At 43.6% G+C, this 26,655-nt stretch overlaps 1 protein-coding gene across 2 annotated transcripts in view; it reads left to right on the top strand.

The window, feature by feature from the left end:
- Positions 1-26,655, top strand: part of Grik (grik) — a 57,944-nt gene that overhangs the window by 4,168 nt on the left and 27,121 nt on the right. For both annotated transcript variants that reach the window (XM_065236407.1, XM_065236408.1), the window contains exon 2: positions 26,454-26,626. In XM_065236407.1, the coding sequence (XP_065092479.1) occupies positions 26,454-26,626 (173 nt within the window). The remainder of the gene's footprint in view (positions 1-26,453; positions 26,627-26,655) is intronic.

Raw genomic sequence — 26,655 nt, 5'->3', positions numbered from 1 at the left:
TTGTGTTCGCGCGACACTACTTTCTTCAGGTTCCTTCGGACACACTTTAAAATAACGTGGCGGACTTCAATTTATAAAACTATTTTATTACGCGAACAGAGTACATATATTTTTACGGTATTGAAATACGTGTTGTACACGCGACGGTTTATTAACTTCTATTTTTATATTCTATCTACACTATCAGCTGACCGGCTACAGCTGCTGACGATCGAGAAGCGATCGGGATAAAAGGCCTGTTCGCACACTACTGTTATCTATCGATCGTTTCTTAAAGTGAAACAGACCAAGAGCCTACGTGAAGATAACAAAGATAACAGTAGTGGTGAACTGTGTGGAACCCGTTTGGTCACTCATTTACCAATTACCCTGTCCTGCTTGACCAACCTGAAAAGAACCGAACGTCACGAAGACTCAGGTGAGATCAAGGCTGCGGTATTTTCTGGAAAGAAGAAACGCAAGTCTACGAAGTTCCAAGGCAAGTGTCACAATTGTGGAAAGCGTGGCCATTTGAAGAAGGACTGTCGGCAGAAAAGCGGTGAAGCTAATTCGGCAGATCAACGAAATGCAGTTTCATTGCAAGTCACAAGATTGAAAAGGCACCAAGTGGAAAGGTGGTATTCAAGCTCGATTTGGGTTCAAGCGACCAACTAGTGAATGATTTGGCAGTATTCTCGGAAATTCGCAAGATGAAACAACCCATTGTGGTTCAAGTAGCGAAGGACGGAGAAACATAAAAAACGGTTGGAACCATCGTCGGAAGCAGTAACAAGAACACGTCGTTGAACATGAAGGATGTTCTCTATGTCCCCGAGCTTCGCGACAACCTGATGTCCGTTAAAAAGTTGGTGAAGGCAGGCGTTGTGGTAATTTTCTGCGGTTCCGTTGCGGTTCCAAAGAAAAACAACGAAGTCATTGCTACTGCGAACTTGAGAGGTAACCTGTACGAGATCAAGGTAAACATTCCAGTGTCTTCGGCAAATATATGTCAAACTGAAGCGACCAATTTGTGGCACCGAAGGCTTGGACACCTGAGTCAACAGGGAATGAAAGCGATCATAAGTAACAATCTTGTGGATGGTGCTGATTTCAGAGCAGACAAGCTGCCGTTCTGTGATGCGTGCGTGCAAGAGAAACAATGTCGTGAACCATTCAACGGCACACGCCCTAGAGCAACAAGGCCGTTGGAAAGAATTCATTCGGACGTATGCGGACCAATCGAACCTACTGCGTGGGATGGTTCGAAATATTTAGTTTCCTTCATTGACGACCATACCCATTTTGCAATGCTGTTCCTGATTAAGAGAAAATCGGAGGTGTTTGATCGATTCCGCAACTACGAAGCAATGGTAACGGCGCAGTTCAACATGAAGATCTCGAAACTAACAATAGATCAAGACCGTGAGTATCTTTCTAACAACCAAAAGCGTTTTTACTCACAGAAAGGTATCCAAATCGAACCAACCGTTGCTTACACGCCTCAACAAAACGGCGTTGCGGAGAGGTTCAACAGAACCATTGTTGAGAAGGTCCGCACGATGTTAATCGAATATCAAGTCCCGAAAAAGATGTGGTCAGAAGCTGTCATTACTGCCGTGTACCTGGTGAACAGAAGTCCTACCGTAGCCCTGCCGAGACGTATGATACCAACTGAATGCTGGTACGGTCTGAAGCCAAGTCTAGAAAAACTTCGAATTTTCGGATGCAAGGCGTTCGCTTGAATTCCCAGCCAACATCGAAAGAAATTGCTTGGCATCATGAAACCGTCATGGTCGGATATGCATCAAACGGCTACCGACTGTGGGACAAGAAGTCAAGAAGAAATATGATTGCTCGTGACGTGAAGTTTCATGAAACCTGCATTCCCTACAAAGTTAATCCTGAAAATCAAGCAGATACACCACTCGTTGTAGTACCGTACGAGCAAGAGGGGGAAGTTGTTCGTGATGCAATGGAACCGTCACCTGAAGAGAGGCCGATGTCACGTAAGAATACTCCGATTGCTGATGATGCAGACGTTTTGGAGGCGGATACCAGAGCGCTCCCTTCGCAACTATAACAACTCGAGTCCGAAGGACAAGCGATGTTGAGGCGCAGCGAACGGGAGCGCAAATCCCCCCGGTAAGTTGTTAAATTTCTTCACCGGTTACAGAGCAACTTCTGCTGGCTCGTATTCCACAGATGCTCCTCAATGCTACAGTGACATCGAAGCCCGCTGCGATCGTATGAAATGGCTGAAGGCTGTTGATGACGAATTGCGATCCATGGAGGCGAACGGTGTGTGGAAGATGACGCCCTGTCCACGTGGCGTGAAACCTCTCAAATCCAAGTGGATATTCCGTGTGAAGGAAGACGAAGATGGCCTGGCCCGATGGATATAAAGCCCGACTAGTAAGTTGACTTCGAGGATACATATGCACCGGTGGCGAAGTTACCAACCATCCGGACTGTGTTAGCTGTAGGCGTCCACAACCAGTTCCATTTCCATCAGATGGACGTTAAAACTGCCTTCTTGCATGGAGATTCGAAGGAGGATATCTATATGGATATTCCTGAAGGCGTCCAGGCTCCAGCAAATATGACCTGCAAGTTGCTGAAATCATTGTATGGATTGAAGCAATCTCCACGATGCTGGAAAGAAAAATTCAACAGTGAACTAGTCAAGATGGGTTTCAAGCGGTCCCGCCATGACTACTGCCTATACACACGATGCGAAGAAGGAGACGAGCTGTACGTTGTACTCTATGTGGACGATTTGCTAATCGCAGGGAGGAAATTGGAATCCATCGCACGTATGAAGGAGAAGCTTTCGACTGTGTTCAGCATGACTGACTGTGGAGAAGCACGCCACTTTCTGGGAATGAAGATAGCGTACGATCGGCAAACAGGAGTTCTTCAACTTTCGCAAGAGGCGCATGTGGCAAGAATCTTGGAGCGTTTTGGACTGGCTGAATGCAATCCAGCTAAGTCACCAATGGAGAAGGGACTGCAATTGCAACGAGAGGGGACGCCAACTGAAGAACCCTACAGGAAGCTACTAGGCAGTTTAATGTATATTATGCTGTGCGTTCGGCTGGACATCTGTTTTTCCAGTAGGGTATGTGGGGCGCTACCAGCAAAAACCAACAGAAACACAATGGCAGTGCTTGAAACGAATCGTTCGTTACCTGAAGGGAAGTTCCAATGCTGTATTGAAGTTCGAACGCAATGACGACCGTCCGCTCGTTGGATTTGCTGATGCTGACTGGGCGGCCGACAATGAAGATCGAAAATCAGTCACGGGATACGTCTTTAAGGTGTTTGGATCAACGGTATCATGGTGCAGCAAGAAGCAAACTACAGTTGCTATTTCGTCAAGTGAATCCGAGTATGTAGCTCTGAGCGCCGCTACTGCAGAATCCCTGTGGTTATCTGGAGTACTTGAAGATATGAAGGCCAAGGATCTGAAAACACCTGTCACCATATTCGAGGACAACAGAGGCTGTATTGGAATGGCGAATAACTTGAGACGAAACGAAGCAAACACATTGATGTTAAACACCATTTCATCAGGGATCATATTGCCAAAGGACGCATCCAAGTGGAATCTATTGGTACTCGCGAACAATTAGCTGACATATTCACCAAGCCATTGGACTCTGGACGCTTTCAAGAACTACGGATGAGTCTAGAGCTACACGATTGAGAGGGGATGATATCGAAGGAACCTGGAAGCCAGAAGCAATCGTTTAATTTCATCTCAGTAGTCCTGCTTATTTGACTTTTCATTTTTCTGTTCCATTATCAAACTGTCCTTCAAATAAACCACACGTTAATTGGAAGAGCTCTGCTTTCACTCATAAAAAGATCGATCTTATATTTGGCCCCAGAATCGATCCACTGATTAAATCGGCACCAAATAATCGATCGTTGGTAGATCGATCGTTTGATTTTAATTTTAATACTGTTGTTGGTACCATAAGGAATTCTTTCCTTTACAATATTCAATTGACCACTTTGTCAAGCAGTTTTGGCGTGACTTTCTACCAGCGATTTCACAAAACTGGACCAACTAATTTCTATTTTTTTATGAAACGCACAAATGCTGGCTACTTTTCTCGTGGTTCTAGAAGGAAACATCTCAAAATAATGTTTTATTTCAAAGTTCGAGTGGTAGTAAACGTCATTTTATCTGCTCGTATGAAGTATGGTTAATTAAATGTGGTCATGGCGGTAAGGAAAAATAAGCACAGGAGGGAGGTAGCACAAACCTTCAAATATCGGAAACGCCAATAGTGACGTCATTGTATGGAGCGATCCTGATGTTGACGTTATGTTAATTAAATTTACTACGCACCCTAATAAAAACAACCATTAAAGAGAGTAAACACGTCCGGGGTATCATCCAAACCATTTGTGGGATAGTTTAGCCATCCGGAAAACAGTTCGTTTATGATATTTGTTTATTAGGGCAGTCTGGGGTGAGGGTAAATTCTTTTTTCGTTCTGAATACACTTAAAAAATTTACGACCAATTTTTAAAAAAAAGCCACCAAAAGTCAGCCGACTAGGATTGGGCGATCGTTGGTAAAACATCGATCTTGGAGGATAGATTTTATTTATGACACTATAATCGATCCATCGATTTAATCGGTACAAAAGAATCGATCTCTGCAGGTTCGATCTTATCTACATAATGCTGAATTACCATTTCAATTTCAATTGAGGGGGTTACAAGGTAAGGGTTTTATGTTACTTTGATCGATTCTTTTCATCGACATTCTCCTTTGATAACCACAGGTTTATAAACAGATTTTGCGCTATTTCTGCCACGTAGTTTGATGAAGGAGGTTCTCATCTAGCATCCAGAATGGCACACGAGTCAAGGAATGTGTTTGCAGCTGAATTATTAACGAAAGAGAAAGTCGATGAAGAGAATCGATCAAAGTCACTTACACCCCTTTCCTTCAAACCCCCTCAATTATAATTAAATATTACGTCTCCTTTCCAAGAAAATATACATGTGTGGTCCGACCGATATTAAAACACTGATAAAATTTTCGGGCTGTTTTGAGCATAGTATGCTCAATTTATGGACTTAGTATCCGGATTTCGAGTCTTTATGGTTTATTTTGAAAAATGAAATGAAATATCAAAAGTAACACATTTCATTTACTCGGTTTTTTTTTAAGATTTGTTTATTTAGCAGACGACCCAAGTAACCACCAAGCCCGTTAATAGCCCTCTAATCGCACTTTTTCCAATATAAGGCTGTGGTAGGGTTTTAAAACTTTACATCAGCCTTACATCACCATCAAATTGAAAAAAAGGGCGATTGGCGGGCCTGTCGGTTACTTGGGGAATTGATTTAGGAATACTTTAAATGATGTGACAGCAGTCTTTGTTGTCAACCAAGGTTGCTACCATTAATGTAACATATATAAACAAATATAATAATGATAATGATATTTTTTTGTATGTTACAATAAAAGATTACAAAGATTACATCGAATCCAAATTCGATGCACAAAAATTAAATTCGTTTCTTTCTTTGAAGATCGAAAAGATCGAACGGAAAGATCGACTTTTACGATTTTTTAATAAATCGAGATCAAAATGATCGATCTTTGAAAGATCGATCAATGATCGCCCAATCCTACAGCCGATCCCGGTGGATTCAACTTCGAACAATCTCCCCGGAAAGGGAAAGCAACCACTCCTGGTGGTTAAGAACATAGATTTCGCAACCCTCGTCGAAAAAATGCGTTCGTGCAACGTCACGCCGACGTACAAAATCACCAAATTTGGTACCCAAATCAACTGCACCTCTGCAGAGGATTTCAACCCGGGTCAAAAACATCTGAAGCGGTGCGGGCGGGTGAATATTACACGCACGACAAACCAAATGAACGACCCTACCGGATGCTTCGTGGTCTTCCGCTGGTTGAACCAAAAGAGCTCCTGAAACGTTTGAAGAAGGAACACAACCCCATCGGCCAGGTGGCTCACATCATCAAAAGGAAGGGGGACTGTGCAAACCTCGATGCATTTTTCTACTTGGTGCACTTTACCAAGGGCTACACCAACCTCAAGAAGCTGAGAGACGTGAAGCACATTGGGCACATCATCGTACGGTGGGAAGCCTTCCGCAACAAGCGAGCTGACGTAACGCAGTGCATGAACTGCCTTTATCACGGCCACGGAACCCGAAACTGCCACTGGAAGACCAGACGTAACACCTGTGGCGAAACCCACGCTACAGAGAAGTGCTCGACAAAAAGTGCACCAGCGAAACGATGCACTAACTGCGACAGATCGTAGCCCAAGTAACATTACAACCTTTATAGAGGTTTTATTGCATTCTACAAGTCCAAATCATGATCTATAGAACCCTCATAAAACCAAAATTGTTACTTGGGAGTTGCCCCAAGCGTGCAGAATACATTCGGATTCGACAACAAGCAACAACCTCTAACCATCCGGGTCGGAAGGAAGTCATAGAGGGTTCAGTTGCACCTGCACTGACCATGAAGGATTTTCCTGCGCTACCGAATACCTCGGTACCCGCCGGAGCATCAAATTTTGTGGGCTTACAGTCCGCAGTCAACGCCGGGATGAACCATCATAAGCATGAACGTAGTAACGGTCCTCACACCAGTGCGGGTATAAATGTTCCATCAGCGGGTACATCTCCCGAGGAAAGCGAAGAGGTGCTCTACATCTGTACCGAGTTCTGCAATCGTTTGAAGCAGTGCAAAACCCGTTCGGACCAGGTCAAGGTCCTAGGATACATGGTCTGCCAATATGGGGTCAACTGAGCCCCACAGAATCCGAATTTCCAATTGGAACGCTCGCACTATTAGAGCGAGAAAGATTGAGTTGAACACTTTTCCCAACAAAGCATCGACTTGGGAGTTATCACCGAAACCCGGCTTAAATCAACAACAAATTTCGCACTCCCAGCTCACATCATGATCCGGCTAGATTGCCCCAACTCAAGTGGTGGCGATGTGGCTGTCATCATCAAACATGACATTCAATATGAAATCCTACCACATCCGAAAACAAGCATCATTGAAGCAATTGGCGTATCACGCTGTTTGCCATTTATGAACCTCGGCAATGTGTAGACAGTAATGTAACATCCAAACTCTTCGTGGAAGATCTCCAAAAGCTCACCGACAACAGAACTGGCTTTGTGGTGGCCGGTGACCTCAAATCCTGAAATCATAAACGGTGTACTCCTGGCAGACCACCTCAGTTCTGGTACGTGTACAATCCACATTCCGGACGAACCAACGTTCCTCTCCCCAGCTGGAATAACATCCACCCTCGACGTGTTCCTGTCCGACCTGTCACTCTCGATACCAGTCACCTACTACAAACTGAGCTCTGACCACTACCAGGTAGTATGTGAACTAAATTTCAACCCAACAACAGCGCCGGTGACGATGAGACGAGACTACCATCCCAACTGGGTGGTTTTCAGCCTGGTGGACTCACGACTTCCCGAAAATATGGATCTGCCCATCGAAGCCATCGACAACAAACTGGAAGTATTCGAAGAAATCGTGCACACTGCAGAAGAAGCTAGCATCCGCTGCGTACCGATGAGGTGACAATTCACCATGATTGATACCTACACCTGGCAGCTTATCCAGCAACGAAACACCGTCAGGTGAATATTCCAGCGAACCGGATGCCTTTTGAAAAAAACAAAAGTCTCCCTCCTCAACTGCCTGATTAGAGACCGAATGATGCTGATTAGGAACCAGCAGTTCTCCAACAGCATCGAACAACTGAGCGACTACTCGAGGCCGTTCTGGAAGGTGGCTAAAGTCATGAAGAGAAGGCCAACAGTAGTTCTTCCCCTGAAAGATGACGCCAGAGGGATATCGGTGTCCCCATCGGAGAAAGCCAACGCTATCACCAACAAACTCATCGAAGCACACAAAATCGGTGCAGGCATGGTGAGTCCCCACGAAGATGCAGCACAACGAACAATTAACCAACTTGACGGGCTAGTCGACGATGCTGAAACTATGTCTCAGAGTCGGCGCACTACTGGGCAAATTGGAGGGGCTACGCGAACGAAAAGGCACTCAAGCTTTCAAATGAACTGAAACACAGCGCGGATCAACTTAAACACTGTATTTTTTTTAATTAACGATAGTGTGGATTGTGTGGTGTTGTGATCGATTTTCTGGCACATACCCTTGACGACGATGGCGACTACGACGACTGCAGACCAGCGAGCGCTCGCTGCGGTTCCGGAATGATCCTGTCGATGGCGGACAATTAAAGGTCGATCTTGTCGGCAAGATGGCGGTAGCACCACTCGGTGAAATTCCGACAATGGCGGATAAAGCAAGGCTGACCGAACGTCGGCTGTAGTACGATGGAGGGTTGGTTTTACCGGGGCTGGAATAGCGGTTTGTGGAGATGGTTCCGATGCACAGGCGCTTCCTTCTGACGAAGCCGGTCGTCGACAGCAAGGCCACCCTCTGTCGAACCGGGAAGGGAAATTCTCCTTGACGTTTAGAGCCTTCAGCCCCCGAACGATGTCCTTTAATTTTAGGTCAAGGTAACTAAATGTCACCTAGACCGTAGCGTGTAATGGCGGTCCTTGACTCGCCAATCAGATAACGATTTGATTGGTTGAAAAAGGTCCTAGCGAGGAGGTAACATCCATTAGTGCCTTCGACCAATTTCGAGGATGACTTAGACTTTACCTCTGAATCAGCTGAATTGGTGATTTACACTTCACCTTGATTCACTACTCGCACTGTATTCTGTTAAAGTATACTCCACAGACACTTCTGGTCTACACGCTCGCCTGAGATAAAGTGAACGATGGCCGTTCTATAAGCATCGCAGAACCCTTCAGCTCATCACCCGTGACTCCGTGTCACCCTTTTGCCGCGGCCATGCACGTGTTATACAAATTTACTGGAATGCTCGATCACATGGTACATATTTAAAATATTGTATTGGACCTTTGTTACAGAACGGTTACAATGCTCCATTCGTCGGTCACGCGACCGAATATGGGGTACGTGCAGCAGTGATGCGTGGCAAGAACATGAAGGCCCCCGACAACGATGCTATTTTCAATCTTCAGCAAAGCATTCCGACTCCTGGCTGCTATCTTTAATAGATGCTTTCAGCTAAGCTACTTCCCGCCCAGATGGAAGACAGGGAAAGTCATCCCTGTTCGTAAACCTGGAAAGGATCCAATTGCCCCATCAAGCTACAGGCCCATCACGTTTGCTATCAGCGGTCAGCAAACTATTCGAACGGCTTATTCTCCAGCATCTGATGGAACACGTCGAAGAACGTCATCATACCGGAGCAATTCGGCTTTCGGAAGGGGCATTCTACCGTCCATCAACTAGTCCGAGTGGAGAACATCATTCAACGGAACAAGTCACTCTCTAACAACACAACCATGGTACTCCTGGAAGTGGAAAAGGCCTTCGAAAACGTCTGGTACGGTGGACTTCCCAAACTACCTCACGAGAATGGTAAGAAACTATTTGAGAAATCGAACGTTTCGAACACATCTACCTCAGAACTCCACGAGGTTCCAGCGGGTGTGCCTCAAGGCAGCCCCCTCGGCCCATCCTATACAACATTTACACCTCCGACGTTCCACAACTCCCTGCTGGCTACCGCTGGCATGGCCAACGGTCGCACTCCCATATACTACCGGTCTCGGCTTCAACAAGGTGTAACGGCGTACGTCTCGTACCTGACCAGCTGGCAAATCAACGTGAACGAAACCAAGAGTCAAGCCATCGTCTTCCGACATCGATTATCACCAAAGTTACCTCCACCTGACTGCTTCATCCAAGTTACCATCGACGACAACCGACTCTATCGTGATCACACCGACAAGCTTGAAAACAGTTGTATTGGGTTACTGAAACCGTTGTACCCGTTGATATCCCGACGGTCCCGGCTGTCGCAACAGAACAAATTGGCAGTATACAATGTGATTATCGCTCCGGTAGTCAATTATGCTATGCCAGTGTGGGGTGTGTTTGCCGAGACCCCCAATAAGAAGCTGTAAGTGGTCCAAACCGGCTGCTGAGGACTATCCTGGATGCCTCGTTCGGTACGAGGATAAGCGAGCTGCATCGCACCGAAACGCGGTTTGCAAGACGAGTCAGAAGCGCATCGAGTGAATGAATTTATATCAAGATCGCGGACAAGCTGATTCCGAGGCTTAATGGCAGATGAAGCTGTTGCTGACGAAGAAAGGCAGTTGGACAGCTGTAGCGGTCGAAAAGCCCGAAACGGTAACGAATGCGTGGAATACCAAGGATGAGCAAGCGCTAGCATCGATTGGTTTGGCCGTGGAGGATAACCAATTAATCCACATAATGAAGGTCAAATCGGCGGTGGAGGCGTGGAAAGCTGGAAAGCACATTGCAAATTAGCGGAACTTCTTCGACGACTTGAATGATGCTGATACTGAGGACGTTTGGGTCGGCAACGGAACGAAAGTACGTTCGAAAGGCCGCGTAGTTGGACGAATAAATGTCCAATAGAAAGCGCTTTGTATGTTCCAGAAATGAAGTCAAGTTTACTATCCCTGAAGCGGCTGGTGCAGAAGGGATTCGTCGTCATATTTCAAGCGAATGGATCAAGAGTCATGAAAGGTGAAAAGGTATGTGCAATGGCGGAGTCCGTAGGAAATCTGTTCATACTGCGTCGATCATCCGAACTTGTATCCATGGTAATGGCGAGCGACGACTGTGTGCATGCGTGACACAGGCGGTTGGGACACAGAGACTGTGAAGCGGTGTTGAAATTGCAGACCTTGGCTAACGGCGTGAAGGTGAAGAAGTGCAGCTGCACCGATGCATGTGAAGTGTGCATTGAAGGGAATCGTTTCCGAAGGCGTCAGGAAGTATGTCACCTGCGGTGATGGATTTAGTTTACACCGAAATCTATGGAACAATGCGTACGGCGACTCTGGGCGGAAGACGATAGTTCTTTAACTCTTTCATCCACGACTACAGTAAAGTAAAAAGAAGTCTGAAGCGCTCCAGAAGCTGAAGGAGTATGTTGAGCTAGTCAAGACACAGCTCGGGAGGAAGCCTAAAATTTTACACTCGGACCGGTGCACAGTGGTTTAAAAGTGCAAATTCGTGAACTTAATTGTTTTCTGAGATGTACGTACGTTTTAGCATTAAGGTGTCTTCAGAAGATTTTCATAGTTCTGGATTCCGCACCTTTTGGAATGTTCACCTTAATTTTTCTTAAAGTGCAACTGCACTTCAAAAAACTAACTTTTTTATATTATCAGATATTGAGATGATGTCTCCTACAAAGTTGTAGGGCTTTCAATTTCAAGAAACTTTGCTGAAGACATCAAGTTGCCATGACTTCATTGTATGAAGATATAAGAGATGATTTGCCAGTTGCACCTTAAAATCAGTTGTTTGAGTTTTTCTATGTCTTATTCACGTTGTATCTCTTTGATGTATTCTGCAAAGTTTTAGATAATATCTAAACACACAACTTTTCTGAAGACACTAAAGTGCTATGATTTGATTGGCGAGAGATACAGTGATTTTTAAGCAAAAAATCACCCTTTTTCAAAAAGCTATAACTAAGCTGGCCGCAAATTGCCGCACTTGCAACAAGTTTCATTTGAAAGCTCAGAATTTGTACTTGAAATGTTGTGGAGATCATTAGTATCCGTTAGTATCCTAGAAACTGTGGTGGATTTTAGTAAACAAAGATTTATGATTTTTGTATGGGGCTATTCACTTGAAAACGATATTTTGCTATCTAACAATGGTCTCGATTTTTTTTTGTTTAATTTCTAGTTTGTTTTTTATTATTCTAAAGTAACTTAAAAGTAAAATAACATGTTAAACTAATCCAAACATAAAACCAAAGTAACAATTAAAAATTTCTGATAAACAAATAAAACTTCAAAATCATCTGAAACATCATGTTCATCCTCCGAATCCATTTCTTCTCCATCATCTAAGCTCAACAAGAACTTTGCGTCTTGAGACAAATTTTTTGTCTCCTTTTTGGGGCTTTTCCGCATGCTTGAGATTAGTGGATCTGAAGACACTAGCAAACGGCGAATCAAATCAAGATTCAAGATCGTTCTGGAACATTTTCTAGTGTGGTCTCGGCGGTATCGTTTGAGGTCTTTATTCCTCGATTCCTGTGCTTCTTCGGAAAGCTGTCCGATAGGAACCGTGAAATGATTGATGACCTGGGCACCATGAATCAAGATTTTATGCACTGAAGCTGGTATGTAGTACCAGGGGTATAGGTCCACTAGATACTTTGCTGTTTCAATGCAATAACTAGAAAACCGTTCCGTGTTGATGTTGTGCCCTGTGCTAATACCTAAGAATATTGTATTGTTTGTATGTACATCTGGTTTTTCAGTATTCCATTTTATTACCTGTAATATGGTACCACATCGTTCCAGTGCTGTCACATCCAGTCCAGTTATTGCAGCTGTTTTCTTGGGATCGGAAAAGAAACGTCGGGCAGTATTGCCGTCGTTGGACGTTCCAGATCCTCCAGGCTTAGGCTTGTCAACAATCAGGCCAGTTTCCACTTTGAACCGTTTTTGGATTTGATTCTTTCTAATCTTCATGGCTTGAACATTATGTCCTCTTACCTGCCATTTTTTAATTTCAAGTCGGTAAGACAAGTGAAGAAAGTATTCCATAAAGCTATAAAATATTGATATTGTATCAAACCATAATACTTAACACTTAATTTTAATAAATTTCACCGGATCCAGGTATGCAAAGTTGAAAGCCCAAACTGGAAAGATCGCTGTTCTCCACGCGTTCAGTTACTGAATCAAGATTGTTCATCAATTTCGGGGTTGCATTACAAATATAGCAAGTTTGTGACGATTTGTTGCCCGTAACAGCATTACAGACCTTTCCGTCTACCATTGTCAAAACCATCTCATAGCGCACAATAATGGTACGGCCTTCTACCGTAATTACTGTTGGAACAAGCTGGTCAATCTGATTCTCTATATGTTTCTTCTCGTTGATTGATACTTCCGTAGTTTCACTCACGAGCTGAATCCTCACAGGTCTACAGAATCGGGTTGATGATGTTCGGGGATTTTGGAACAAAACTTTTTCCGTTTACATCTGCCTTAATAGGAACTAAGGAAGTAATAAACATATTTGACTCACTAGATTCTCCGTCGTCATTCTCAAATTTTTGTTTGTATTCCGCATGTCCGCTGCTGCCATCGAATCCCCATTTTACCAAAAGTACAACCTGAGGAAAATAAATTATTGGTTCAAAGTCTCTATAATGAAAATAAAAAAGGTACAACCTGCTTGAGCTCGTCATCTGAAAAATCTTCAAGATGCTCCTTGTTTGCCAAAACAATCCTACTTGAGGTATGGTCCAAAAGCTTTTGAAGATTTACTTCGGCATTTTTTTCATCAACCATAATAAATTGATCTTCCGGCTAGCACTGTTTCTTGGCATTGACAATTTTGTTGTACGACGGGTAAATACTCACGTTTCTCAGTTTTGCTTCTCCTTGGATTTTGAGGTATTGTGACTTGGTCAAGTTGGCATCTATGATCATTGCTAGTGCTTCCAGGTCAGAATACTGTAAGGGCTGCTTCTCCTGAGAATTTCTCCACGAAACAAGTATCTTTGATGCTCGGGTAGGGGTTGTCATTGTTGCTTCCTTCACTAATTTTGCCGCATCTACGGATCCACCTTCACGCAACTTCATTTGAGTAGCGTAAGTCAAGTTGCTAACGGAATGACCCCGTCTTAGATACGCAGTCTTTCGGCGTTTTACAGCATCAGAACTATCTCGGAAAGGTGTCGTTGTTCTACCTCGGCTTGTTGAAGGAAGTTCAGAGAGCAAGGGAGTGGGGAGATTGAAGGGTTTTTCGAAGTAGCGGATATTGCATTTGATCATTTTTGTCTCGGATCGGTGGAACTGCGATAAAGCTTTTTAAAATATTTGCCAATCGGTAACAGAGCCTTCTCCACATCATCTCTATTTAAATCGGACTCGTCAATGTTGTACGCTTTACATACTTCTTGACTCATTTTTCGAACTTTTTCAATTTCACTTCCTTGGGTTTCCTTCCAGAGTTGCAGCAACTTACGCTTATCAATTTTAACTGAACAAAAAAGTTAGCATGTTCCTTCAATGCTTCACAATTTTCAATAAGTTTTACGAAGATTAAAATCAATACCTGATGAATAATTGGACATTTTCGATGGATGTTTCTTGAAAACGATGTTCTGATCTTCTCTTGGTACTTGAAATGCAGTAACAGGTCTTACGACAGCAGCCGACAAACTATATTTTTTTTTTTCAAATAAAATATATAGTTTGCTTTGATCATAAATTACAGTCGAATCTCCCTAGATCGATATCAAAGGGTCCATTGTGTAAGAGAGGATGTCAAAATATTTTTGTATTACAAACATCACTTTTAAATTCGGTGTTATGTTTTGATTAATCTTACATGTTATTTTACTTTTAAGTTACTTTAGAATAATAAAAAACAAACTAGAAATTAAACAAAAAAAAATCGAGACCATTGTTAGATAGCAAAATATCGTTTTTACTTGAATAGCCCCATACAAAAATCCTAAATCTTTGTTTACTAAAATCCACCACAGTTTCCAGGATACTAACGGATACTAATGATCTCCACAACATTTTAAGTACAAATTCTGAGCTTTCAAATGAAACTTGTTGCAAGTGCGGCAATTTGCGGCCAGCTTAGTTATAGCTTTTTGAAAAAGGGTGATTTTTTGCTTAAAAATCACTGTATCTCTCGCCAATCAAATCATAGCACTTTGGTGTCTTCAGAAAAGTTGTGTGTTTAGATATTATCTAAAACTTTGCAGAATACATCAAAGAGATACAACGTGAATAAGACATAGAAAAACTCAAACAACTGATTTTAAGGTCATCTCACTGCGTCCTAGCAAGAAGAACGGTCGACTTGTTTCGCGCTCCGTTAATTTGGAAGTTTTCTCGCTATTATCTGACGTAAATAATCAGTATTTTCTCGCTTAGTGATTCCTGGCATAATTCCCGATAAATTTATCAAAAAGTGAGTTTTTTTCTGAGAAGAAAGTGTGTTTTCGGCATCATCGGAAGGAAAATTGTTTTTGCGATTGCCAATTCGCCAACCATTTTGCGCACCATCGGTGCGTGGTCACGCATACCTGTGCACACGGATCATCGTCATCGAGTGTCAGCATCTGCCTCCACATTCAAACCGCTCATCCATCTCGTGTGTTCAGCTGAGTGCCGAGCTTCATACAAGCACACACCAACGAAGACCGCCCGCACACGCGGATCGAAGATCATCAAAGCTGCGCGTCGCTCCGCTGCTGCTGTGTAAACGCTCGGTGGTAGTAGTATAGGATTACCAGATAAGTTTTTGTTCTTGTTTCTTTCTTTCTCCCATCAGTTAAATTTTAAGTTTGTGTTTCTGTGTTTGTATTTTTTTTTTCTCGTGTATTGTGTCCGAGTAATTTTGATTATCGTTGCAGTGGTAGAGCGTTTTTCGCTCCCACTAGTACGGCAAAATGGACATTTTGTCGGAAGACGAAATGGACGTTTTGTCGGAAGATGACACCACTTTGCCACGCGATAGCAAGAAGGGTCGAAAACGTCTGTCATCCCAGAAATCAGATGATGTCATCCCTGGTTCGTCATCTCAGTCTGGTAATGGGCAGGGACAGATAAGCCCCCGATCGCGAGCCTACCCAGAAGACTCGACTGGCCCATGGGTTGTTTACTTTCAGCCCAAAAAGAAACCTTTGAATGTAATGCAAATTACTAATGATCTGACGAAGCGGTTCTCGGCCGTGACCGAAATCTCGAAGGTGAGGTACAATAAACTTCGCGTTGTCGTCTCTAACCTGAAACAAGCTAACGAGATTGCTGCCTCACAGCTCTTTACACTCGAGTATAGAGTGTACATCCCAGCTCGTAATGTGGAGATCGAAGGTGTGGTCACCGAAGCGAGTCTGACCCCCGAGATCTTGGCCAAGCAAGCGGTTGGCCGTTTCAAAAACCCCTTGCTTCCCACGGTTGAGATACTGGAAGTCCAGAAGCTGAACTCAGTATCTTTCAGCGAGGGTAAAAAGAGCTTTACCCCCACAGACTCGTTTCGAGTGACCTTTTCTGGTTCAGCCCTTCCTCACTACATCGAGTTGGGAAAACTTCGGCTACCTGTGCGTTTGTTTGTTCCTCGGGTCATGAACTGCCAAAACTGCAAACAGTTGGGACATACGGCCTCTCACTGTGGCAGCAAGGCACGCTGTTCTAAATGCGGGGAGAAGCACGAGGATGGCGCCTGCATAGTCACTGCACCAAAATGCGTGTACTGTAAGGGAACTCCTCATGGTCTCTCATCGTGCCCGGCGTACAAACAACGCGGGGAGAAACTAGAACGCTCTCTTAAGGAGCGTTCCAGGCAGTCTTTTGCAGCAATGCTAAAAACAGCCACACCATCAACCAACGACAAAAATCCCTTTGCTGTTTTGTCTGATGACGAGTCTGACTCTGACTTGGCTGAGGAGGGAGTTTCTTTCAGTTTTCCGGAAGGTTCTGCACGGAAACGTAAACGCATCCGTTCGCGGAAAGTTGCAGATAAGGAACCCCAAATCAGCTTGCCCAAATCAAGGAGTGATGGGAAAAAGGAAGTTTCAACTCCTCCTGGTTTCCGCAGAACTGACTATAACCAGAACTTTCCATCTCTCCCGGGGACATCAAAAACCCCTGATGGCCCATTTTTAAGAACAGAAGCCCCTTCTTCATTCGGGTTGTTCTCATTTGATAAAATTGTGGACGATATTCTCAAGTACCTCAATATTTCTGATCCTCTCAAAAGCATTGTTCTGGCAATGCTTCCTTCTGTGAAGACCCTCTTGAAGCAATTGACATTGAAGTGGCCCCTCATTGCAGCAATCATTTCCTTCGATGGATAATTTTCCAAACGAGGTCGGGGATTTGATCACTGTTCTACAGTGGAATTGTCGAAGTCTCATTCCTAAATTAGATTCTTTTAAGTTTTTAATTCACAATAATGATTGTGATGCATTTGCTGTTTGTGAAACTTGGCTCTCTTCAGATATCGATCTTCCTTTTTATGATTTTAACATTATTCGACTGGATCGTGAGGATTCGCGTGGAGGAGGGGTACTTTTGGGGATCAAAAAGTGCCATTCCTTTTATAGAGTGAATCTTCCACAATTTCCAGGTATTGAAGTTGTTGCATGTCAGGCTATTATTAAAGGTAAGAGCCTTTGTATTGCTTCTGTTTATATTCCTCCTAGAGCCGTTGTTAATCGCAAACAACTTTCAGATATCTGTTCGGTACTTCCTGCTCCACGGTTGATTATGGGAGATTTGAATTCCCACGGTACAGGCTGGGGGGAACTGCATGATGACAACCGTTCTACTTTGATATATGACCTCTGCGACAGCTTTAATATGACAATTCTTAACAATGGAGAAGTAACACGTTTGGCTGGCCCATCCTCGAATGGAAGTAGATTAGACCTCACACTTTGCTCTAACTCATTATCGTTGGATTGCACGTGGAATGTGATCCAAGATCCCCACGGTAGTGATCACTTGCCGATCAAAGTTTCAGTTGCCAGTGGGTTCAATCCGTCGGAACCCGTTAACGTCGCGTACGATCTTACCCGTAATATCGATTGGACAAAGTTCAAGAATGTGATAGAAGATGCCCTAACGTCGGTAGAAGGGCTTCCACCGTTGGAGGAATATAACTTCCTCTCCAATCTGATCTTGGACAGCGCGCTTCAAGCTCAAACTCGGCCGGTTCCAGGAACGTCTTTCCGTAGGAAACCTCCTTCCCCTTGGTGGGACCAGCAATGCACTGAGGTTTATCGTAAAAAGTCCGACGCGTTTAAGCTTTTCCGGAAACGTGGAACACCCGTACATTTCGAAGCGTACTCGGCTCTTGAACGCGAACTCAAGAGCCTCATCAAAGCCAAGAAACGCGGATACTGGCGGCAATTCGTGGACGGATTATCGCGCGAAACGTCGATGAATACGCTTTGGAATGCGGCGCGAAGGATGCGTAACCGGTCTTCAAACAACGAGAGCGAGGAATACTCCGATAGTTGGATTCTCAAGTTCGCGCGAAAAGTATGTCCTGATTCTGTGCCGGCACAGATGATTCCTCGCGAAACGACGAATTCGGTAGACGAGATCAGCCAGCCTTTTTCAATGCTGGAGCTCTCACTCGCGCTCCTTTCGTGTGGCAATTCGGCTCCGGGGGCTGATAGAATCAAGTTCAACTTGTTGAAGAACCTCCCAGACGTCGCAAAGAGGCGCATGTTGAACTTGTTTGGTCAGTTCCTGGAGCTTAATATTGTTCCGGATGATTGGAGGCGGGTGAGAGTTATAGCCATTAAAAAGCCTGGAAAACCCGCGTCAGATCACAACTCGTATCGTCCCATTGCGATGCTATCGTGTATTCGAAAATTGTTGGAGAAAATGATCCTTTTTCGCCTGGACAAATGGGTTGAGTTGAACCACCTACTCTCAGATACTCAATTTGGTTTCCGTAGGGGCAAGGGAACGAACGACTGTCTCGCGTTGCTTTCCACTGAAATTCAGTTGGCTTTTGCTAATAAAGAGCAAATGGCTTCTGTCTTCTTGGATATTAAGGGGGCTTTTGATTCAGTATCGGTTGAAGTCCTTTCAGACAAACTCCACGCTTGTGGCCTTTCTCCATTAATTAATAACTTTTTGTACAATTTGCTGTCAGAGAAACATATGAGCTTTTCTCATGGAAACTCTACAGCTTCACGATTTAGCTACATGGGTCTCCCCCAGGGCTCATGTTTAAGCCCCCTTCTGTATAATTTCTACGTCAGAGAAATTGACAATTGTCTAAGGGACAACTGCACGTTGAGACAACTTGCAGATGACGGAGTAGTGTCTATGACAGGACCCAGAGAGGCCGACCTGCAAGGACCCTTACAGGATACCTTAGACAATTTGTCTACTTGGGCTATCCAGCTAGGTATCGAATTCTCCACGGAGAAAACTGAGTTGGTCGTTTTTTCTAGGAAGCATAGCCCAGCACAACCAAAGCTTCAACTTTTGGGTAAACCGATCACTCATTCTATGTCCTTCAAATATCTTGGGGTCTGGTTCGATTCAAAATGCACCTGGAGATCCCACATTGAGTATCTGAAGCGGAAATGCCAACAAAGGATCAATTTTCTCCGAACAATTACCGGAACGTGGTGGGGAGCCCATCCGCAAGATCTTCTAACGTTGTACCGGACAACGATTTTATCGGTTTTAGAGTACGGTAGTTTTTGTTTCCAGTCGGCGGCTAAAACTCACATCATCAAACTGGAACGTATCCAGTATCGTTGTCTTCGTATCGCGTTAGGATGCATGCACTCGACTCATACGATGAGTCTCGAAGTGTTAGCGGGCATGTTGCCACTCTCTGATCGGTTTTCGGAATTATCCCTCAGGCTCCTCACCCGTTGTGAAATTATGAACCCACTGGTGATTGCAAACTTTGAGAAGCTTCTTGAGCTAAACCCTCAAACTCGTTTTATGTCATTGTACTACGTGTACATAACACAGGATGTCAGCCCTTCGCAGCATAATCCCTATCGTGTTTGCTTCTCCGACTTCGACAGTTCTGTTCATTTTGATTTATCAATGACGCAAGAGATTCGCGGAATCCCAGAGCATCATCGTTCCATGATTGCTCCGTCAATTTTCGCTGCAAAGTTTGGCCAAGTTGATTCCGCAAGATCGTTCTTCACAGATGGATCACTAATAGAGGCGTCCGCTGGTTTTGGTATTTATAACGAATTTCATAGCGCCTCTCGAATGCTTCATGCTCCTTGTTCCGTATATGTTGCTGAACTGGCGGCAATACATTATACGATAGAAACGATCGCCTCACTTGCACCAGATCATTATTTTATTTTTACGGATAGTCTCAGTTCTGTCGAGGCTATTCGCTCCATGAGGCCGGTAAAGCACTCCTCGTATTTTCTCATGAAAATACGAGAGCTTCTAAGTGCTTTCTCTTTAAGATCTTTTGTCATCACCTTTGCATGGGTCCCATCTCATTGCTCGATTCCGGGCAATGAGAAGGCGGACTCGCTTGCAAAGGTGGGCGCTATGGAAGGCGATATTTACGATCGACAAATCGCCTACGACGAATTTTTCTTCATTTATCGTCAACAGTCACTCGCCAGCTGGCAAAATAAATGGAGTGAAGGGAGTTTGGGACGATGGTTGTATTCAATTATCCCTAAGGTGTCGAAGTGTCCTTGGTTCAAGGGTTTGGAGGTGGGTCGAGACTTCATTCGTGTGATGTCTCGCCTCATGTCCAATCACTATTCACTAAGCGCTCACTTGTTCCGTGTTGGGCTGGGGGACAGTAATCTCTGTGAATGTGGACAAGGTTACCAGGACGCAGATCACATTATTTGGTCATGTGCTGAGCACCGTGGAGTCAGATCCGAGTTGTACGATTCCCTTCGGGCTCGAGGTAGACAACCTAATGTTCCAGTTCGGGATATTTTGGCTAGACGCGATCTGGAGTTTATGCAACTCATATATGTTTTCTTGAAGAATATTAACCATAGATTGTAAGTTTGATTAACCTTGTGTTTAGTTTGTGTTTTGTATGTGTGTGTGTATTTTTTTGTAGATTTGTTTCTGTAATAATTGTATAATTACAGAGTTGATATAACGTCGATAGGATTAAGTATATGTTTTAGAAATAGTGACATTTTTGAATCATAAATCATATTCCAAATCTCCTTTTCCCTCTCCCGATCCAAACAATTGTCATCCACTAACCTCGAGAAGACCGCGAGTAATCGGTTCCAATCCTTTAATTTTAGATTTAAGACATTTATAATGTATAAAGAAAATGATAACTTGGCTCTGTAAAGTTTATTCGAATGAGCCTGTACAAATAAAGTAATTAACAAAAAAAAAACTGATTTTAAGGTGCAACTGGCAAATAATCTCTTATATCTTCATACAATGAAGTCATGGCAACTTGATGTCTTCAGCAAAGTTTCTTGAAATTGAAAGCCCTACAACTTTGTAGGAGACATCATCTCAATATCTGATAATATAAAAAAGTTAGTTTTTTGAAGTGCAGTTGCACCTTAAGAAAAATTAAGGTGAACATTCCAAAAGGTGCGGAATCCAGAACTATGAAAATCTTCTGAAGACACCTTAATGCTAAAACGTACGTACATCTCAGAAAACAATTAAGTTCACGAATTTGCACTTTTAAACCACTGTGCGGTGGTGGTGAGCACACTGGCAACCAATTCAATCCGATCCTGAAGCAAAACGGTACCATCGGTCAGCTCACCACACCGTACACCCCACAGCCAAACGGGGCGAAATAGCCAGGTGCATGATCATCGCCGTTGCGATCGATCTGTGGAACTCCATATGAGCGGTGGTTCGGGAAGAAGCTCAATCTCGGACACATTCAGCGGTTTGGTGTGGATGCATACTGCCATCGACCAAACGCAATGCGAGGTAAACTGGATCTGAAGGCTGTCAAGTTCGTCGGATACAGCGAAGTATCGTCCACCTGGTGGACGAGACAACAAGAAAGGTAAGTATTAGCCGTGATGTGAAATGTCTTACTACTTGTGGTACCGCGCAAGGGTCGATGGAAGAAAGCCTGGTTGTGAACCCAGTAAATAAGCAAGAATTAACCGAATCTGATGGCGACGATGTCTGGGATGATCCAGATGAATAACCGTACGAAGAAAGTGTCCGTCATGTGTGGATGCCAATACACCTCGGAGATCAACAAGATCAAATCTTGGATCTATTCCAAAGCGTTATGCTTGTACAACAGAAACTTCGGCTCAGGAGGAGCCGAAATCATGTAAGCAAGCGTCATCTAGTCCAGAGAAAAGTTTGTACGGGCTTAAGCAAGCGGCCCGTTCTTGGAACCAGCGACTGTATGACGTATTGGAAGCGGATGGATTTGAGCGGTGTGATGCAGATCCCTGCCTGTACAGAAAGCGAGTTAGTACCAAGTGGTGCTGCGTACTCGTATCCGTGGATGATCTCATCGTAGCGAGCGACGATGAACGGATGATCGATGTATTGAAGCGAACTCTGGGAGACAATTCTGCCTCGGTGACGTCATGTTTTACCTTGAAATCGAAGTCGATCGGGACCATAGTGGAGATTTCCCTGTCTGTTCTGTTAGTCTACAGGATGGAAAAATGTCAACCGTGCCGATTGATCGTGGATACATCAAGACAAAAGATAACGAAGACCAGCTCCCAAATAATCAAAAATATCAGAAGGTAATCTCGATCTTGAATCGTAAGGTGAGTTGTCCAACCAAACGTGACTGGAACGAGCTGAAGCGAATGGTTCACCACTTGAAGGGGACGATTAATCAGAAGCTCGACTGAGCAGCAGTGATGATTCTTCTGGTCTGGTTGGTTACACCGATGCCGATTGGGCAGAATGTCGCAACGATCGGAAGTCTAATAGTGGATGTGTATTCAAATACTGCGGAGGAACCATTAACGAAAGCAAACCTGTGTCTCTCTATCCACAGCAGAAACAGAATTCGTAGCTCTTTCTGAAGCATCTGAAGAAGTGGTTTGACTGCAGAGACTGTTGGAGGACCTAGGTGAGAAAACAGAAGTTATGCTATTCGAGGACAACCAAAGCTGTTTGAAGATGTTCGACTCCGAAAAGATCAGTAACCGCACGAAACACATTGCCACGAAGTTCCGCTACTCCAAGGACCTGAAGACAAAAAGGTGTTATCAGTATGAGACTGCGGATCTTCTGACGAAACGTCAAGCACGTATACGGTTGGAATTACTTCGGAAGCAATGTGGTCTACAGTGACAGCGTTGAGGAGGAGTTTCGAGTATATGCAACGGAGCATGCCTTGACTTTACAGCACAAATCAATTTCTTCAGTTTCAATTATACTGCCAACTAACAAACACATAAGTTTTAATTGTAATTTGAGTTAGTCATTCAAAATGCAGTCCGATCCTTCCCATTTCTGCCGATATGCCGATACTCAATACTCAATTCTCAATTAACCATTATGTCAAGCTTCTGTATTCATTTTTAGGGCTGTTACAAGAGCTTTAAACTTAGAACCGCGAAATCTGCAATTTCTAGATTTGCAAAAGCGGCATAGCTTTTCTGAAGCAGTACTTAAATCTTTAAACCTGTTTATCTCCGGAAATATGGCCTTAATCGCGACTTGAGGGGTGTATAGTGTTTCAAATCTTAAAAACCCATTTATCTCCACAAACAAAGCCTAAATCGCGGTGTTTGTTGTTGGTCACAGGCTAGAGCCGAATAAGATGGTTTTTGGTGGTTAATATTTCACTTCTTGAACTTCTTTGAACTTCACGTGACGTGCTGAATGTATGGTCCCTAGTGGTAGTTTCGAAGCCATTCCGATTTGCTTTTCCCGGTATAACAACCGGATAGCTTAAATTTGTTTTTTTTTCACCATGGTGGCTAGAAATTTCCACGCTTCAACACTTGCGCTTCAAGAAAAAGCTCAACCACAGCAACTGAATGGCGATGAAAATGATAAATTTCCCGGGAAAAAGGAACCCAATCTTGTGGCTGTTGTTGTTGTTGTTGTTGTTATTAAACGGGGAAGCCGTCGGAAACGAGAAACCTGCGTGCAACCAGCTTCCCACCACCACAGCTGAGAGGGAAAGTTTGGCTGTTGGAAAACAGAAAACTCGCATAAAATTACAAGCGACCACAGCGGGAAACAACAACAAGGGCATTATTATGTACCGGCAAGTGGTAAAGTGGGAAGTTGAAATTCAAAGACGAAAGCGAAAAAAATACAGGAGATTTCTTCCTGTGATCAGAGCTATTTTTTTGTCGGCGAAGAAGACGTCAAGATTTACGGGTACAGTGTGTAATGTTTCAGTTTTCGATTGAGGACTTTAAACTTTTCCCATTCTCGTGGCTGCAGCCGTGAGACTTTTGGAAGATTTCTTCAGAAATCCTATTCAAAGTTCGCTTTTTCGAATCGTTAAAAGTTTTCTATCGCATTTTGTACGGAGAAACTTTTAGAAAACCGTTGTTCGGATTCCCAAATGGGTGTTTTGGGGAATCCGTTCCAAGCTGGTTGGTTATTGATACGAGAAAATAAATGAATCTCTTTTGGAAGCCATAACGATTTGAATGCTATTTTAATGAAGGTAAACATTAACTCGTCATGCATAGATAGGCGGAGCAAACTATCAATAGGGTTGTTTAACTTCGAAAAAATGTACAGATTTTTACACATCATCTGATAGAGCTTTGTTTTCTGAACACAACGATATTTTTATCGATCCTGTAGACATTCATCTCGATTATTCATCAATATTTAAATTTTTGATTGTTGACACTAAATCTATTCGTTGTCAGCTCGCTCCCATACAAAGTTCCACCAAGGGGCGCTAAGATGGTGATTTTTGCTAATGTAATCGTACTTAATTAAAATAGTTCCAGTATACCAAAATTGACGAAATTTTGGATTTCGGTTCCATTTTTAATGCAGATAACGAATATGTATTTATATTATATGTAATATGTATATGGGGAAACAACCCAATTAACAACTGTGAATTGCGTTACTGTAGTACGTTTGTTTATTTTGTTATTGCAAATCTTAGGCTGTGTTCCAATTGGAGAATTTTCACTTAAACTTGACAGATTAGATATTATTTCCCCTCCGTTGAATCATTCAGGCGTCTAAAATAAGTTTTTCGTGGTACGATTGAACTTTTGCTTGGTCGGCTTTATCGGAAGATTGATTTGCTTGGGATGCTTTTTGGTACCGTGCCGCTGGTCAGTGTCCCCGTGTCCGTTCCTCGCATCGATCGAAAGTTGGTATCCGGATTTATACTCTATCATCCGGCAATTTGTACTACGCAAGCAATATTTTCATCACATTATTGGTTTGATAATCGACATTCACTTTTAGTTTCTTCAAAAATGACCAAGTGTCTTCACTAATAGCGTTTACTCCAGCACCATAATCAATCATCCAGTTAAGCATTACGCTTCCTACCTCAAATGTTACCGGATCATCGTTATCTGGACTCATGGCAAAGACATAATATATCATCAACTTGATGCACCTTATACTCCTGCGGTTCTTTCCTCTCCTAATCGCTTTTTTCTCCTTCGAATCCTTCGTTTTCGTTTTGCAGCATCTCTTGAAATGGCCAACAAGATTGCACTTCACGCACTTTTTATCGCGAGCTGAGCATTCACTGTCGTTGGCGTAGTAGACCACTGTGACCGCACATTCTCCTTTTGATCCTGATGCAATCCGATTCACTTCCTCACATTTCACCAGATTCTTCCGATGTTTGGCTATCGTCTCCAATGATCTTCCGAGTTCCACGGTCTGCGTCAGAGTCAGCTTTTATTTCGTCAAAATGTTCGCCCTCAGTTCATCAGAATTCCCTTTCTCAAACCAGTCGCCGTAGTCACAAAGATTTCCTTGCTCGCGAAGACGCAGAACGAACTTCTCGATTGATTCAACCGGAGCTTGCTCGAGATTCCTGAAGATGTGACGTTCGCGTGGTAGACATTTTAGCGGCAGGAAGTAGTTGTCCAACAGTTTCACCGATTCCGCGTACAAATCGGACCCCTCGGGAATTTCCACTTCAGCATCTCCTCTTAGGTTAAAGAAAATATCTTGTACATCGCTTCCACCATAGTAAAGCAGATAGGACCGCTTGCTTGAGGGTATCGGAACGTTGTTGACATCCAAAAATATCTCGAAGCACCGCTTCCACTATTTCCAACGATTCGAAACTGTTGATGTGTCAGTTGGATGAAACTGTGGCAAATTAGAACTTCGAATACATTGCTCCGCTGACCGAATTTAATCAAACACCGCATTGAAATTTCAATCCGAGGCATTGGCCATCCTCGTCGCCAAATGTTACCTCCGTAAATTGGTTTCGGAAACGAATTAAATAATTGCAAATGCGACTTCTCTGATAGACTGTTTACTATCCTCTAACCCAAGGTGGCTACATATAGGTGTTCTAATGTGTCAAATTCGTGATTCAGCCATGTTGGATTTTTGTATGGGACAGCGACCGAGTTTGTTTACAATTTGCTCTAAAACCGCATTTTTCCCCCCCGCGACCTCCTCGCCTATATAGTGACAAAGCTGTATCACCATTTATATACCCACCATGCTCTAACCTTCCATACCAGTTCTTGTTTTTCTCCCTTCCACTACGGCCCGTGCTGCCAACTTATTTTCTGAATATAACAGTTCGGCAGTTCGTATCCAGATTAATCGTTTGTATCACTATTAATTCCAACAACAATTGATGGAGTTTATTCCGCAAAAATCAAAACAACTGCTAATTAGAAACGTCTTTTGGCGCTTTTCAGGTGGACTCTTCGATGGCGACACCGACGATGCGATGCTCGCTTTCCAATACGCCGTGGAGGCGGTCAACAACGAAAAGCTAGCCTATTCGAACTACCGGCTGGAGGCGCACCCGATGACGGTCAAATACGGCGATCAGTTTGACGCGTCCAAAAAGCTGTGCCGGTTGTTGAAGGTGAGTCTCTTAATCTTTACATTCGTTTT

Source organism: Ochlerotatus camptorhynchus, unplaced genomic scaffold, assembly GCF_037179485.1.
Source record: "Ochlerotatus camptorhynchus isolate MF236.1 unplaced genomic scaffold, CSIRO-AGI_Acam_v1.1 ptg000550l, whole genome shotgun sequence".
NCBI lineage: Eukaryota > Metazoa > Arthropoda > Insecta > Diptera > Culicidae > Ochlerotatus > Ochlerotatus camptorhynchus.
This window is presented reverse-complemented; position numbering and strand designations above follow the sequence as displayed.